This window comes from Sminthopsis crassicaudata, chromosome 2, assembly GCF_048593235.1.
Source record: "Sminthopsis crassicaudata isolate SCR6 chromosome 2, ASM4859323v1, whole genome shotgun sequence".
Lineage (NCBI taxonomy): Eukaryota > Metazoa > Chordata > Mammalia > Dasyuromorphia > Dasyuridae > Sminthopsis > Sminthopsis crassicaudata.
This window is the reverse complement of record NC_133618.1, coordinates 147,705,800-147,722,125: the sequence shown is the minus strand read 5'-3', so window position 1 is coordinate 147,722,125 and position 16,326 is coordinate 147,705,800. Positions and strand designations below refer to the sequence as shown.

The 16,326-nt window shown below is 40.3% G+C and overlaps 1 protein-coding gene across 1 annotated transcript; it reads right to left on the bottom strand.

Annotated features, from left to right (window-relative positions):
- Positions 1 to 2,041: 2,041 nt before the first annotated feature.
- NEURL3 (neuralized E3 ubiquitin protein ligase 3) lies at positions 2,042 to 15,667 on the bottom strand. The gene is made up of 4 exons (XM_074287595.1): positions 15,510 to 15,667; positions 7,365 to 7,859; positions 6,272 to 6,334; positions 2,042 to 2,717 (listed from the first exon to the last, which is right to left on the bottom strand). Exons 1-4 carry the CDS (start codon positions 15,538 to 15,540, stop codon positions 2,458 to 2,460), a joined length of 849 nt encoding a protein of 282 aa, XP_074143696.1. The 5' UTR covers positions 15,541 to 15,667; the 3' UTR covers positions 2,042 to 2,457.
- Between the last annotated feature and the right edge of the window lie 659 nt (positions 15,668 to 16,326).

Sequence of the window (16,326 nt, the reverse complement as noted above, 5' to 3'; positions counted from 1 at the left end):
TGCAATAGGGCTTCTTGACACTCCATTGTCCCAGAGGTCAGGTTCACAGAGAGAGTGGCATTGATGCTTTAAAGAACAAGAGGTGACCTTTGGGACTAGAACACTAGTCCAGTAGTAGCTCCCTTCTCCTAAGCCTTTGGGTGCTGTGACTGAAGGTAGAGATGGAGTGAGCAGCCATGTAGCCCCTGCTTTATTGTCTTTTTGAGACTATTTTCCTCATCACATTCATCAGAATAAAGTGCTTTGTATTTAGGTATGGAAAATCTGTGTCAAACTGCAAACCCAATATCAAGCAAGGGAAATGGCAGAAGGCTAGAGAAGAAAGAAGTAGGTCCCAGTGTTAGCTAAAGTTTAGAAAAATATCTATTACCAAGCTGTCATATAACAATGAACATTATTTACACGGATATGATAGAGAGAAGGCAACAGATGGTGAATGTGACTTTCCATGCTAATGACCCCCTGAACCAGACTGTGATTTTCAGGGGTATCTTAGCTCCCTCCTGGGAGCTTGGAAAACCTTTGTTTCCCAGAATTCCCAGGGTGGGTTCCAAGGTTTTTGGGAATTTCAGGATGGTAGGTAGTGTCCTACCAATGACTTCTGGACCAATTCAATCATCAGTGGAGAGGAATGCTGAAGAAGAGTGAGAGCCCTAACCCCTAGGTTAGGGAATAAAACAGTCAAGGTTTTCTTTGATCCCTTAATTGCTCAGTTGAAAATATTTTTTTAGGGTCTTAGACAATAAAGAAGGGAGTCTAAGCCCAGAACTGGTGAGAGGTAGTATGGGATAGCTTGAGAATTGGAAGAGAAGCAGAATATTGATTCAGAACCTGGGAACAAGTCCAGAGTATCAAGGAGCTAATCTCCCCAGAATGCTGATATGCTTACCTCAATTTTGCTCAGGAGAGCTGAATATTAAATTTTCAGTGTGAGCATTTATCCTGAGGCTACAAATCAGGACTTGATTAATTGTTTTATTGTCTACACTTAAGAAAATGATAGAGAAAATATTAAAAATATTAATAATGAAGATTAAACCTGTCTCCTACATTTTTTTTCCCAGCCATCCAGTTGTTAAACATTTACCAGCATACCACTGGTTAGAACTGAAATTAAGTTATCTTCAGGACACTGGAAACAACATTTGGCTTGAATTTGGATTTGTTTCAACTCTGTCACAAATGAGTAGGACAATAAGTATAGTTGGCTATAGGTTAGAAAAGGTTTACAAAACCGTTTACTGACAGGATCTTATTTGAATCACAGAACAATACTGGGAGCTGGTATCATAGGCATTAATATTTTTATTCACTATTTTTTATGTGAGGAAACTGAGTCTCAGCAATGATCAATGACTTCTTAATCTAGAAAGTGTCAGACATAGAAATGGGTAAGTCACATGTCTGAACCTCAGTTCCTTCTTCTGTGAAATAAGAAGATTGGGGTAATTCTAATTTTTGGACTCCCCAACTTTCATCCAAGGGCCTATAAAATTAGACAGTTGATCAGTAAGGTTCCTATTTCCTGTATATAATGGTGTCGAGCAACCGACTGAACATCCTGGGCACAAATGTTCAAGTTTATAAATGTTTCAGAGAGCCTAGGTTTCCTATTTCCCAGGGCAATTGCTGACCTCATCTGATACTTTGGAATTATAACTGCTCAAGGATGATAGACTCCCAAAAGGATACCCCCAAGTACCTACCAACTTCAACTGTGTGGAGGGGCTGCTCTTATTTATTTATTTATAAATTCTCAGGGAGGAGGAACCCTACTTCTCCTAACAATTAAGAGCTATGAGAGTGAAAAGGGCTGCTAGGGGGCTACGTTAAGTGCCCTAGCAGTGGAAGTCTCTAAATGGGGGCTAAGACAAGTGGTTCCCTAACACATTCAGGTAGGGGGTTGAACTAAATGCCTCAAGGTCCCTTCCATCTTAGAGATCTTTTCATCTCTAGCCCATATCTGAGCTTCTTACTTAACTAATCATTATGTGTGTGAGGAGGGGGAAAGTGCTACAAAGGAGAGAGGAATACAAGAGGGTTGACGCTTCTCATTTACTATTGTCCTTCAACCAATAGACATTCACCTCCTATCACTCCTATATGTTTCTAAATAAAATATAACAGTTACAAAAGTTTCTGAATATATAGTTCTTTATGGTTACAAAATATTTTATGTACATTATTTTATGCATCCCGTAGGACAAATGTATGAGGTAGATAGCATCTCCATTTTACAGATGAGAAAATTGAGGCTTGGAGACATCAAGTGACTTGCCCAGGATCACACACCGACTTAGTGATAGAGCCGGGATTTCAGTTCTGGCTTCTTACACTTTGTCTTTGCTTTCCAAGGTATGAAAGAGGAGGAGCCAGGGTGGGTAACGGCAAAGAAATCACCCACAGTCTCTTTATTCAGCATGCACCAGAGAGGGTGATGAGAGCAAATGTCTGAGGTTAGCTGATCTTGGTGCTCCTTAGGACCGCAGAGTTCTTGGAGAAATGCTGAGCCTCTGCTGGAGTGGGTTTGTTCTGCAGGTAGAACAGCTCGATCTCAGAGCGGCACATGGGGCACTTGGCCGTGTCTCTGAAGATCCTATTGGCACAGCAATAGCAGAGAATGGCGTGGCCACAAGGAAGGAGCCGGGTGTTCTTGCGATGGTGCAGACAGACAGAACACTCGTCTTCATCTCTAGCTGGAAGGCAGAAACAGAACTCTGGAAAGACAAGAAAGCTTGGGTGAAGGAAAGCAGCCTGGGGGAAATAGGAGCCTCCTCCCTCAGAGATCTGCCTGTCCTGGGAGGAACCTCTGAGAGGTTGCTGTTCAATCTCCCTTTTACTCTACTACACTCTAGCTTCTGTTACTCTTCCCTAGTTACAAGGACACAGCGCTCACACTACAGAGTCCCAGGAGACTGGAAAGCAAAAGGGAGGCTAGAGAGAAGGGCCAAGTCATTGCTTTGTGCCAGTCAGTTAACAAGCATTTATCAGGCCATGTGCCAGCCACTGTGCTAAGCTCTGGGGGTACAAAGAAAGACAAAACCAGGCCCTGCCTTCAAGGAGCTTCAGTTCTAATGGGAGACACTATAAACAAACAGCATACATTATTCATCTATCTATTTATCTGTGTATCTATCCATCTATCTATCTTCCTATCTGTGTGTCTGTGTATCTATCTATATCTATCTATCTTCCTGTCTGTCTCGTTCTCTCTTTCTGCATGTCTGTATATCTATTTTCTTGTCTTATATATGTATGCATGTATGTATGTATGCATCTCTCTATCTTCCTGTCTCTATAGAGAGACAGAGGAAGAGAAAGAGAAACAAAGAGAGATAGGCAGACATAGGGACAGAGAAGGAAAGAGAGAGACAGAGAAAGAGGAGAGAGAGAGGGAGACAGACAGAGAGAGAGAGAGACAGACAGAAAGAGAGAGAGAGAGACAGAGACACACAGAGAGACAGAGAGAGATGGGGAGAGAGACAGAGACAGAGAAAGAGAGAGAGAAACAGACAGACAGACACACAGAGGAGAGAGAGAGTTCTGATGAAAAATAATCTCCGAGTGAAGTTGCCAATATTCAAGGGGATTGGGAAAGCTCTCTTAAGCTGCAACTTGAAAGAAGTCAGAAAAACTGAAAGGAGACAAAAAAGGAGAGACTTCCAAGCTTGATCTACAACTAGTAGATAGGGTGATTACCAGTGGAGTCCTCTTGTGCCACAGTTTCCTTTTATTGTTCTGCCTCAGTTTCCCTAAATTGTTCTGCCTCAATCCCCCTGGTTGTAACCCCCCTCCATTTCCTGTTCATTAGGGCTGTGGAGATCTGACATTCCAAAAGATAAAACTCCAGATTTCCTATCTCAGAAACCCCCTCTCTCGAAGTTCTGGAATTAGAGAGTCTCTACTGACTAGCCCCTTCACTCCCAGTTTATCAGAATTTATGGTCCTATCCCCAATCTGTCAAAACCAAATTGATGGTCCCTGCCTGGAAATTCCCACCATCTACCAATGCTCGGTCTCCACCCCTTGCCTTTGTCTCCCCTGATCTTAGAACCATATATAAAAATCATTGGAATCTCACATTGGCTGCTGGATTCTTTGAGAAGAAAGTCCAATTCAGCCCTGAAGGCAGAATGGATTCTGCTCTGCCTCCAGATTCTCCCTCTCAGAAACTCAAATAAAATAGTAAAAACCCTCTAATCTCTATCTTGCCTCAGTTTCTCCAGCATTACACTCTGATAATCTGCCTCACATCTCTTGCTCTTTCCACAGAATCATCCCATTTTCTCTCCCTGCCATACAAATTTCTGATGTCCTTCACTCCTTCTTTATGGTTCTTCTTTGGTAGAATGTTGATATGTACTTTCCTCCACCCAAGCTCTCTGCTGCTGACAGCAGGTCCTGGTGTTTTAGATCTCACTGATAATTGTATTGAAAACCCTGGGATTAGGAAAAGCCTTGAAATTTCCTAAAGGTGATCAAGTATCATTATCCCAGCAATCCCAGATATACAATATTGAAGAATAAACTAGCCCTACACAGTGTCTATCTGATGGGGTGCTTCAGGTCCTTGGTCTTTGGTAGGATGGACCTTAAGAAGGGATATTAACAGGAGAAGGCCTGAATTACTGTCAACAATATGGAAGCCAAAGCATGATAAATGTGGAAATATGTTTAGAAGAATTGTACATGTTTAACCTATATTGGATTACTTGCTGTCTGGGAAAGGGGAGAAGTGGGAAGAGAGGGAGAAAAAATTGGAACACAAGGTTTTGCAAGGGTGACTGTTGAAAACTATTTTTGCATGTATTTTGAAAAATAAAAAGCTATTATAAAAACAAAAACAAAAAACCAATATGGAAGCCAAGCTAGCAGGAGCATTGACAAGATTATTTTGTTCTTAAATGGCCCTTTTATTATTAAGTGGGCTTTTATTATAGTTGATCCTTATTCAATTCCTTATATTGACAAAAATTATCATGACTCCACAGTTGCTGTATTCAGTCAGAAGGTCAAATTATGGCAACTGAAGTTATTTTTCTCCTACAAAAGAACTTGCTGAGATCCCACCTCTTTTCTAATTCCCTTTAGGGTTAGCTTGTTTACTAAACATCACAGTGATGCTGCAATGGGAACTGGGTCCCCCTGATCTTTGGGGGGGTGGACTTGGGTTGGAAAAACCCTAAATCTCAATCCCTCCCGACCTTTAGGAGCATTCCCACCCTCTTATTTGATTCCCAGGGGAAACTCCCACAATAATCCCCACCCACAATGCATTTGGAGATCTTGGCCTGGGGCATAATTACCATCTATTATTGATTAGTCCCTCAATTCATCTAAAGATCACTCCCTATTCCCGGACCATAGAAACCTAAATATAATCAAGCCTGTGTACCTAAACCTTTGCTAATTCCTATCAGGAACTGGCCCATTGAGTGGCTTCTCAGTATAATAAACCCATTTCTTTACCAAAAACCTCCCCTACAGATCTTGACATTGCTGTTAAGGTACATTTCTCACACTTCAACAATAATATCTAGCTCCTTTTTGAGAATTTAGCATGCCAGTAAATGGGGTAATCCCCCATTAACTCTTTTAAAGAACTAGCCCATTTACTAAATGTCATATGACTAGTTCATTAGGAACTTAAACTGCCTTAATATCATCTTCCCCCTTGCTAATGGAAAGCTCTGCTAGGGAACTTAACCTACTTTTCCCCCCCTTGTTAAACTGATAACTCTTTTTGGAATTTAGCCTGCTAATCAATGGAGTAGTAATAAAATCTTTGCCTCTTGATTTGGAACTGGTGCAAGCCTACAAATTCTTTTGAGACATTTTGTGACATTGACCCAAACCCCAATATATTTGGAGGTTCAGCTACAGTATCCAAATATTTGGTGGCCCATATGGGGAAGAGTCCCCCCAATGTATTTAGGGTTCAATGTTTCTGTACCCTCCTACCCCATCACATCCAAATATATGTTGACCTGGGTAGTAGTAGGCACGTGCTGATCTTTGTGATAAGGATATTTTTATAAGAACAAGGGGTAAGTGACCTTCTCAAAATCATACCAGGAGCAATATGGGGATAGACCCCCTGAGTTTCAACTCCTAAGCCTTTAGCCCATCATCCCTTACTCATGGCTGCAAATCCTCCTGCAAATCCTCCCCCTGTCCCTGCTCTCCCCCATTTTTGTTTATGACCTGTTCCCATTTACTCCATCCACAAAATGGGAGTGAGAAATCCTCTTAATTGTAGAGAAATATTTACCATAAGGTTCCTTTCTGAACACCAGTGTCAGAAGTCTGGGACTGAAAGGTTTCTTAACAGGAGCTAAGGAAAAAAAAAAAACAAAAAAAAAACAAGGTTAGGAGGTGACAGCTAAAGGCAAATAAAACAATCATCTAGTTTTGCAATCTCTTCCCACCTTCTGCCCTGGGGTGGGCGGGTGGGAAGAAAGGAGTCTCATCCAATCCTTTTATAAGAGATGAGATATTTGGCTCCTGGCACTAAGCAACAGAAGCCTCAATACATAGGAAACAGAATAAATCTCCAGATTTCATGTTATCCTAGTTTACCCCTTCCTTAATCCCTACACTCAGTATTTTTTTAAATTATATTTTATCTCCTCTACCCCAATTGCATGTTAAAACAATTATTAACATTTTTCTAAAAATAGAGTTCTACATTCCCCACCTCCTACTTTCTTGAGATGAAAGTAATCTGATATAGGTTATACCATATATCCGATATATATTATATACATGTCTTGCATTCAGTCTTAAAAATTCTTCCTCTCACTTAGAAAGTCCTCAGAGACATAGAGAAATCTTCCCACCCAATAGATCATTGAACTAGAAAAGGAACCAGAAGGGATGTTATTAGAGCTCAGTCTTCTCTGGGCTTTCCTCAGAACCTTTACAGAGCCTTATTCCTGCTAGCTGGGGACAGGGAAAGGACAGAATTATAATAATAATTACTACCATTTACTAGTACCTTAAGATTTGCACTGTGCTTTAAAGATGCTACATTATTTGATATAGCATCTCCTGATCTGGAATGTTCTCCCTTCCCTGCTACCTGACTTCCTTTCAGTCCCAACTAAAATCCCAACTCCTATAGCAAGCTCTCCCCAACCTCTCTTAACTCCAGTGCCTTCCCCTGTTAATTATTTGCTATTTATCCTGTGCAGTTTGCTAATGTCTGATGTAGGATTTGAACTCAGTATTTTTAAGTCCAGCATTTATCTTCTGTGCCATTTGTCACTGTCCTGGGTTAGTGAGCTAATAACCCAATCCAACAAGAACTCGCTCCCTTCCCTTTATGCTCCATCCTCACCACTATTCAAGAATGATCCACTCACTGAGTAGCTCAATGGCTTTTGTAGTTCCATAGACATCCATTACAGCCCAAAGAGGAGAGTTCACAGTCACTCCATCGAATAACAGAAACTTTTTGACTTCATTGGTCCTCAAGAAGACTTTTCCTGAGTTGTTCACCCAAAAGTGGATGATGTCTCCAATCTTAATGAGCTGATCAGGCAGGACAGCTGCCCAGGTGGGAGATTGGGCTATTAGATCAGGACACATGAAAGGAGGCAGGCTACAAGGATTGAGATTTGAGGGATTCAGGCAACTGAACCCTACTCGGAGTCCACCATTCCATTTATCCTCCTTTTTCAGGATCCTGAGAGTTACTATTTCATAAGGCTGGACTGGTCGATTGGTAAAGACAATGCCGCTGTGAAAGGTAGAGATCCTTTCTGCCCTGGAGTAGCAGTCATTCAATAGGATATGGTTGCCCTTGGCCTTGGAATGGAAACTGAGGGGCTTGTGGGATCTCTTCTGCTCAGGGTATTCTGAAAAAAAAATTCACATGACTAGTGTCAGAACCAAAAAATAAGAAACAAGCCTTTACTTCCATAGAGAGTCAGTTTCCCCAAATTTTCTAAAGGGCCCAAGATAGTTTTTAATCATCTTCCAAATGTTAAAATCAAGTCTTTGCAGAAGGATGACTGCCCAGACTCTACTTTCACCAAGGACTATTTGTAAGCTCCAGGATTTTGTAAGATCGCATCCTCACCTGGCATGTTGCTCAATAAATTTCTGGTAAATGAATGAGTGGGAGTAGTGGAATAGGGGATGAGATATGCTTTGGAGAATCAGAACTATTTCCTGTAAAGACTGTGTGCAGTTGAAAGACCAAAGGGCTGAGAGTTGGAAAGCCTATCTTCTTATCCTTGCTGAGCTACCAACTAAGTAGCTGGGTGACCTTGGCCCAGTTCCACCTCCCTGGGCTTGGGTGTTCTCTCTGCACAATGAGGCATTTAGACAAGAAGATTTCTAAATCAGAGGCGTAACTAGTAATTTTGGTGCTGGGGAAACCACTTCTAAGGCCAGCAATAATCCAACAGCACAAAATGTGTCCTCTTTGTAATTCAGGAGGTGAGAATAACATAAGCAATTAAGACATATTCAATTAGTTACTCTTAGGATTTAGGAGATGGAATCTCAGGGTTAGAAGGGATCTTGGAGCTCATCTAGCCCAAGCTATAAGTTTTGGGGAGAGACCTATGAATGTTACTTCCTTTTTTGCTCGCAGAGGATCAATGAGGCTTATTTTTTCCCAGGAAAGGAGGAAGGATGGGAATGATGATGGATTTGCTCTTGGGATAAAGGGAGAGAAAGAAGCTAACTGGTTGCTATCTCCATAGCTGCCTAGAAGTCAAAATTCTACAAACTTGAATTATCAAAATTCAACTCCAAAAAACCTCTTAACTTTAGAACTTGCCATCTGGAGAAATCTAGATTGGTAAAAGGATTACCTGGTTTACTGACTTTTTTTTCCCCCATGGGAATCATAATAATATGTTTTTTAATTTTCTTTTCAAAAATTTATTTTAATAATATCTTTTTATTTTCAAAATATATGCAAAGATAGTTTTCAATATTCACTCTTGCAAAACCTTGTGTTCCAATTTTTTTTTCTGCTTCCCTCCCCTTCACCCCCTCCCCTAGATGGCAAGTAACCCAATATATGTTAAACATGTATAATTATTCTATACATATTTCCACATATATCACACTGCACAAGAAAAATTAGATTTAAAAATGAGAAAGATAAAAAAGTGAGCAAACAACAACAAAAGGTGAAAATACTATATTGCAATCCACATCCAGTCTCTGGGTAGCATCCAAATTTCTATTCCCTTCATTTTCTTTTCCTGGACATATATGAAATTTTTGTGCTCTCTAATACTATGCTGCCCTAACATCTATATCTACCAGTTCCAGCATTCAATGTTTCTATAATTCTTTTTGCAAAATGAATGTTCAGGCCCAAACAATTCTAAATGATCTCATTCCTCACTTCCTAACATTTTTCCTCAATTTATGAAAATGACACCTCCAAGACAGCAGGAGAAGAAAGTCCTCATACAGATCAGATCCTACAGGACCTGTGCCAAATCATTTCTAATCAACTGCTCTTTTTCAACTTCAGAGCTCCAAACCAGGGGAAAAGAGGGTGATGGTGAGTGTAGTATAGAGAAGTGGGACCCAGATGGGTAAGGATACTCCATCCAGAGATCTGCCCAGTCTGGCAGAATCTGAGGCATGGATATTCTTCAGGCTTGGATTGAGGCTACAAAGGATTATGGAACCATGAGTCAGTTCCCAAAGGGAGTCATGTGAGAAGCAGGAAAGTCCTATCTTGTGGTGTCCTTTCTAAGTAGTACCTCAAAGGAAGCCCTTTTGGCTTTATTGTTTTCTAGTGCTTTATTTAAGGTCTGCATCTGTTAAAGTCCAGAGCCAAGGTCCCTTCCCCTTCCCCAACTCTACCACAAGAAAACTATTTCCCAGGCAGTTATCAGTCAAGACCATCTGTAGTCAGAATGCCTCAAAAACAGAGGCTGGATACCTTCAAGGGAAAGGGATTAAGGGGAAAGAGGAAATTTATTTTAACATTTGCCATCGAAACTGAAAGCTCTGTCTTTACTATGAAATTGAGTGAATAAACTTGGATAGGACTTTGCCTCCCATGTGATCATGGACTGATGGCCCTATGCCCACATACATGGCTACAATTCTTCCCTTCTTTCAGTCAAAGAAAACTGTTATCTGCAGGACTGGCCTATTCCCTGAGGGTGCAAAATTATTTCCATCCATTCTCTCACTCTCTCCTTTTCATTCTCTCTAAATCTTGAGTCCTACTTTTAGAAGTAATATAGTACAATGAAAACATATTGGTGGGATGGTAAAACAGATTGCCTGAGTTCTAGTCCCAGTCCTCCTACTTATTAGCTGGTTTGTCTGGAAATAAATCACAATTTCTCTGGATCATAATTTCCTCAACCATAAAATGAGGAAAATTACATTCTTGCTTTATATATATCATAGGGATATTGTGACCTAATATGCGAGGAAGTATTTTGAAAGTTGTGATGTCCTCTGAATTTGTAAACTATTATGTTTAGTATCATTTATATTATTACTCACACTTCTATAAAGCAGATATCTACTTCGAGGCAACCTTATGAGATAGGTAGTACAAATATAATTCTTTCTCTCTGACTTTACAGATAAGGAAACTGAAGTATTGAGAAAGTAAGGGATTTGGCCACAGGATCACAAAAAGTATTTGGGGCAGGCTTTGAATTCTAATCTCCTGATTCCAAATTTAGTACACTAACCATTAGGCAAAACTCTTAAGGTGTTATTTTGAAGCAACTGGGAATTTAGAAATGAAAGAGCCAATCTCTTTATTTAAAGATGAGGGGACTGAAGATTGAAGAGTGAAAATGATTTGTGGAAGGTCATAGTCAGAAAGTAGCAGAACCATCCAGGTCTTATGACCTGGCAGCTAATTCAACTCAACAAATATTTATTAAGAACCTTTTATGGGCAGAGCACTGTGGAGGCACTGGAAAAAGGAGGAAAGATTAATAAGACATAGTTTCAGCCTTCAAGGAATATCAAGAGAGTAATGGTGGTGAGAAGACGAACACAAACAATTCCGATCTGTTAGAAAGGATTCCCACTGGGAAAAGCTACAACTATTTCTTCCTTTATTTTGTTTTTTTTTTTTAATAGGTAAGTGAGGTTGTCACTAATCCAGAATCACATAACTAGTGTTTGAGAAGGGATTTGAACTCATATTCTCCTGCCTCTGGAGCTAATTTTTTCCTTCATTTTGAAGAAATTTAAGTTCAAGAACCTCAAATCCTGGAGACAAAGGGTGGCAACTAGGCTTCCACAGTGGGGATTTCTGGATATTTGTCCTGGCAAGGTTTAATGGAGTAGATATGACAACCCCCTGCCCTTGCCAAGCCATATAACTAAGCAAGATTCCCTAGGGAAAGGGATCAGGTGAGGGGGAATTCTGTCCTCTCCTCCAGCCTGAGGATAAAAGCTTTGACTGAAGAGAAGAATTCGTTCCAGGATGCTGACTCACTGAGGTTGACTGAAACTTGGATCAATGTTCTAAACTGAGGATAGAAGAGAATGACCAAACTCACTGACCCCAATTAGTGATCAAGAAGGTGTCACGTGGTGGGGAGGAGGCTGGGTCAGAAAGCGAGACCTTAGGGGTCAAGACATTTGTTGGATATTTACCAACTCTCACTTGGTCAGAGATCCAAGCTACAATTCTGCTGCTGAGATGACTAAGTAAGTGAGGAAGGGAGCTAATTCAAGACCTTCAACGGGAGAAAAAAGGCAAACTAGAGAGTGGGAAGCCAATGCATCACAGCAAAGTTCTCACTCTGCAACTTCACTCCTCTTTCAGCCTTCTCACATTGGAAGTCCACTCTGTCCCCAGGCCCTTCCTCTGATGGATAGGCTCCTCCCAGAACCTCTATTTTAAGGAAAGAGCTTAGGCCAGCCAAAGCTTCATTGTGCTCTATGCTTTTCAGACTTTCTCTATAAGTCCTTCTCGTCACACCTGTTCGCCACTCTACTCCTTTTCAGCTCCCTTTTATTTGTGGTGCTACTATGTTAGGACATAAGTTCCTTTGTTTCCCCTTGTAAGAGGGCAGCTAGCTGTTGCAGTGGATAGAGTTGCTGGGCCTAGATTCAGGAAGACTCATCTTTGTGAGTTCTGATCTGACTTCAAATATTTACCAGCTGTGTGACTATGGTCAAGTCACTTAACTCCTTTTGCCTCCGTTTCTTCATCTGAATGAATGAATTGGAGAAGGAAATGGCAAACCACTCTGTAATCTTTGCCAAGAAAACCCCAATGGGATCATGAAGAGTTGTACTCAATTAAATAACAATGATCTCTCTCCTGAATTTTAGTCCCGTATTAGCAATTGACTGCTAGAAATCTCCACCTGGATGTCTCCAAAAAATCTTAAATTTAGCATATCCAAAAAAACCCCCTTACAAACCTGCCCTCCATTAGAAGTATGCTGATAAATGTTTAAGAAACATCTATCCAAGGGAAAAAAGTACTCATAATCTGCTTTTAAGTTTAATGTACATTATTAATATTTTCTCCATAATTTTCTTTTTCAAAATTATTTATTTCTTTTTTTCTGAGGCAATTGGGATTAAGTGACTTGCCCAGGGTCACACAGCTAGGAAGTATCAAGTGCTTGAGGCCTAATATGAACTCAGGTCCTCCTGATTTCAGGGCTGGTACTCTAGCCACTGTGCCATCTAGCTGTCCCTAAAAATTATTTATTTCAAAAATTGGAAGAATACAGAAATATTCAACCTGAGAGAAAGCTAGAGATATTTAGTAATTTTCAGAAAGGAAGAAAATTACTCCAGAAAGCAGGACTTGTTTAAGAGTAATAGAAAGAAAGAACTTTCTTGAGAGATATTTTACAAAATTATGAACTGCACCAGAATTGGAGGAATTTCTTGTCCCTTGAAGCATTCAAGCAGTGACTATAGTCTAGGGGGCAGAGAGAATAAAAATTCAGTCAGAAGGAGCCTTGGCAGCTAACTCAACCTGTTCCCAAGAGAAATAAACAGTACAACACAGCAGGCCCATCTCCATCACTTAAATTTTAAGTTTACACAATCAACAAAACAATTTCAAATCATGATTTGTACTTTTGTTGATTATTGAGGTAGAAATAGTCATGCTTAAAACTTAACAATTGGTTCTTGTGAGCTTATTTGAACTGGCTCCAGCACATCCCTACCTCCACCAAATTTTCCTGTCTCTCTGCCATCCATCCAGTAAACCAGGTTCATAACTTTAGGGTAATTTTGTATGTCTGTCTGTCTGTCTATCTATCTATCTATCTATCTATCTATCTAGCCATCCATCCTTTCTGATTGTCTGTCTCTCTGTTTTTCTCCCTCTCTCCCTCTTTCTGTTATTGTTTATTCTTCATTTTGGAAGAAGACCAATGGATTTGGTCATGAATTGGATTTGAATGAGATAGAGTTGCACAAAGTCATCAGCCTCACCCTCTCTTTCAGAATCATAAAAGTCCAGTGGCAAGACAAAAGTATGACTTCATTGGGCACAAGAACAGGACTCTATTTTTTTAAGGTCCCCCTAGAGGTAAACTGGGAGATTTCCCACAAGAAATTGCTGGTGGGGAGTCAAGCTAGTGATGGTATATCTGTCCCTCAAAGAAAAAAATGGGGAAAACTGAATTCATAAGTCTCACCACTTCCCTAACTCAGGCTTTACAAGGTGTTCTAGGACCTAGCCAAAATCTGCTTCAGTGACACTGAGATTTGGTCTTTCCAGGTGATATTGAGAGGCTCTGATTAATGAAGCCAGTTGGAATTGAGATTCACAAAGGCATCATAGTAATATTCTTCATCTTTTATTTTATCCTTTCCTTGAGTCCCTAAGAAATCTACATATGATCTTCACCCATAATCCCCAATTTTGCCACTCAACCTCCTACCCACTTCCTATCTTTGATGCTCTTGTTCAGTTGGTCAGTCCTTTGTGACCCCATTTGGGGTTTTCTTAACAAAGTTATTGGAAGTGCTTACCAATTTCTTCTCCAGCTCATTTTATGATGAGGAAACTGAGGTTTTCACAGTTAAATGATTAGTCTAGCTCGTAAGTGTCTGAGGCCAGATTTGAACTCAGGAAGAGGAATCTTCCTAATTCCAGATGTAGCACTCATCTATAGTACCATCTAGCTGCCCTCATACATCATAAGATCATAAAACTATAGATAAAAGGGAGCTCAAAGGTTTTCTGGATCAAATCTTTTATATTATGGAGGAGTTAACTGAGACCCAGAAAGAGTGGTCCACAGTCACCCAGCTAATAAGTGTCAGAAACAAGCTTTGAACCAGGTTCCTCTCACTTTAAGCCCAGAACACTATTCACTAGGCTACCATTGTCACTGTCACCACTGTATCCGTCCCCCATCCTTAACACGACAATCCCAAATCTTGAGATTCTGATATTGCTTTAAACAGATATTAAATATCACTTTAATCAAACATTCAATGCACAGTGGAAGGCTGTTCCAATTGGTGACACCATAAGTAAAGGAATTCCACTTAACACATATACACATGATATTGAACAACCTGGCAGAAAATAAAAGCTACCAGTCCATGCCAGTCTTTTCCCACTCCACTTTGACCCATAGAGGTAACCCAAGTAGTGAAATATAATTAGTAGCTACTGGAAATAAGATTGTTTTCAAGGCAACATAGCAACCTTCTGAAGGAAAGCCAAACATTGTTGCTTACTAGGCAATGGCAACAGTGAAGAGGGATGTGGATGTGAATGAATCCAATCATACGAGTCTAGTGCTTGATCAGAAATTTTAAGGAAGTCATCATATTATTGCAATAAAAAAGATAAACCTACCAATTTACTTAGGTAGCTATAATTAGAGCAGACTATTTCTTGGCCTTTCAATATAATGGTGAAAAAGAATAGCATCCATCTCTCGCCCCCCAAAACTAATAGCATCTGTTGCCTGTGTTTCTACCTGTCATCTTCAGCCGAGCTTGTCTAGAGCTAATTGGCTTTTCCAGTCACAACATAATGCTTTTTCTTTGTATGTTTGTTTTGTTTTGTTTGGAAGTTATCTCTACAGAATTCCTGAGAAATGATGGTAATCCAGCTTCTGATGGAAAATTTGCTATCACTGTAGGTCATCTCTAAGTGGTGTAATAGAAACAGTCCCATACAATTATGCATTTAGCCATTCATAGTTTGTAAGGTTCTTTAATGTTCTGAATTTATTATATTAAAATTATCTCATGTTTGGACCTCACCTAAAAATTGTTATCCTCATTAACAGATAAATAAACTGAGGCTCAGAGTAGTGATTCACCAAAGATCATGCAGTTAGTTGCTGGCAAAGCCAGGATTCAAACCTAAATTCTCAAATTCAATGCTCTTTATAATGAATTGAAATCCCTCTTCTGGTAACTTTTACTCTGATCCTGATTTTCAAATTTGGAGCTAGTTTGAATGTCTCATCCTTCAAGTCCCCAGCCTTCATCCCTGTCCCACCTAATTCAAAGTACAATAGGTGAGCAGGCACCTTTAAATGGCTACTTACCAGTCCCTTGACTGAAAGTACTGCCCATCATTTCTGCACCCCACCAGGGGTGACTCGGGGATTCTCTAAGCCTTGGATCAGAGGAAGCTAGTTCTGTAGCTCAGCTGGATGAAGTTCCTTAGAGTTTAGCAGAGGCGCTCTTTTTATGAGATGGGAGATCATATTACAGGGTTGATGATTAATGAGATGCTTTTGTCACAAGACACAATATCCCGGGGATTTCCTCCTTGCTAACAGCAGCTCTTGGCTTCTGGCCCATGTTGCCTTGGTCTCATTTAGCTTGAGGGAGAGAGTCAGGGAGGAGTAACATACAGTTGCATTTAATTCTTTCCTTGGCTGAGTATACTGGTCCCAAATTCAGGACCTGAAGGTTCAGGACTGCCCTGGGTCCCCTCCCCACTGCAGAAAGAGACCAACTGTGGAGGTTGAGCAGAGTCTCTGGGGATAGATCCCCTGTTTTTCCTCAGGGCTGCAAGACTGAGAAAGTAACTTCTGTAGCCAGGTGCATTGGAAGTGCTTTACCTTGTTTTTTCTCCTTAGGACATGTTAAGAGATTTTAGAGACAGTATGTCTATGACAGTACAAATCTAAACACCCAGAATTCTGGGAACATCTTTCACCTGAAGAGAAAAGTCCAGAAGGCTCATACTGATTCTACCTTTGCAAGAGTTCTGACCTCAAAATGAAAGGTAGCTTTACTCCCATAAAAAACAACAGAAAGAAGAAAAATGAGTGCCCTCCCCCCTCCTTACCTTCTCCCAACACAATACCTTGCTATTATTTCCAGTCCCATTTGATCTACAGATGAATGTCTAGT

Bases quoted from the DNA above. Each gene is read 5' to 3' on its own strand.
- NEURL3 (XM_074287595.1), bottom strand. From the start codon at position 15,540: ATGATGGGCAGTACTTTCAGTCAAGGGACTG. The intron at 7,860-15,509 runs GTAAGTAGCCAT...TTTTTTTTTCAG, and splicing joins TACTTTCAGTCAAGGGACTG to AATACCCTGAGCAGAAGAGA. The intron at 2,718-6,271 runs GTAAATATTTCT...TTGTCTTTCCAG, and splicing joins GTTCAGAAAGGAACCTTATG to AGTTCTGTTTCTGCCTTCCA.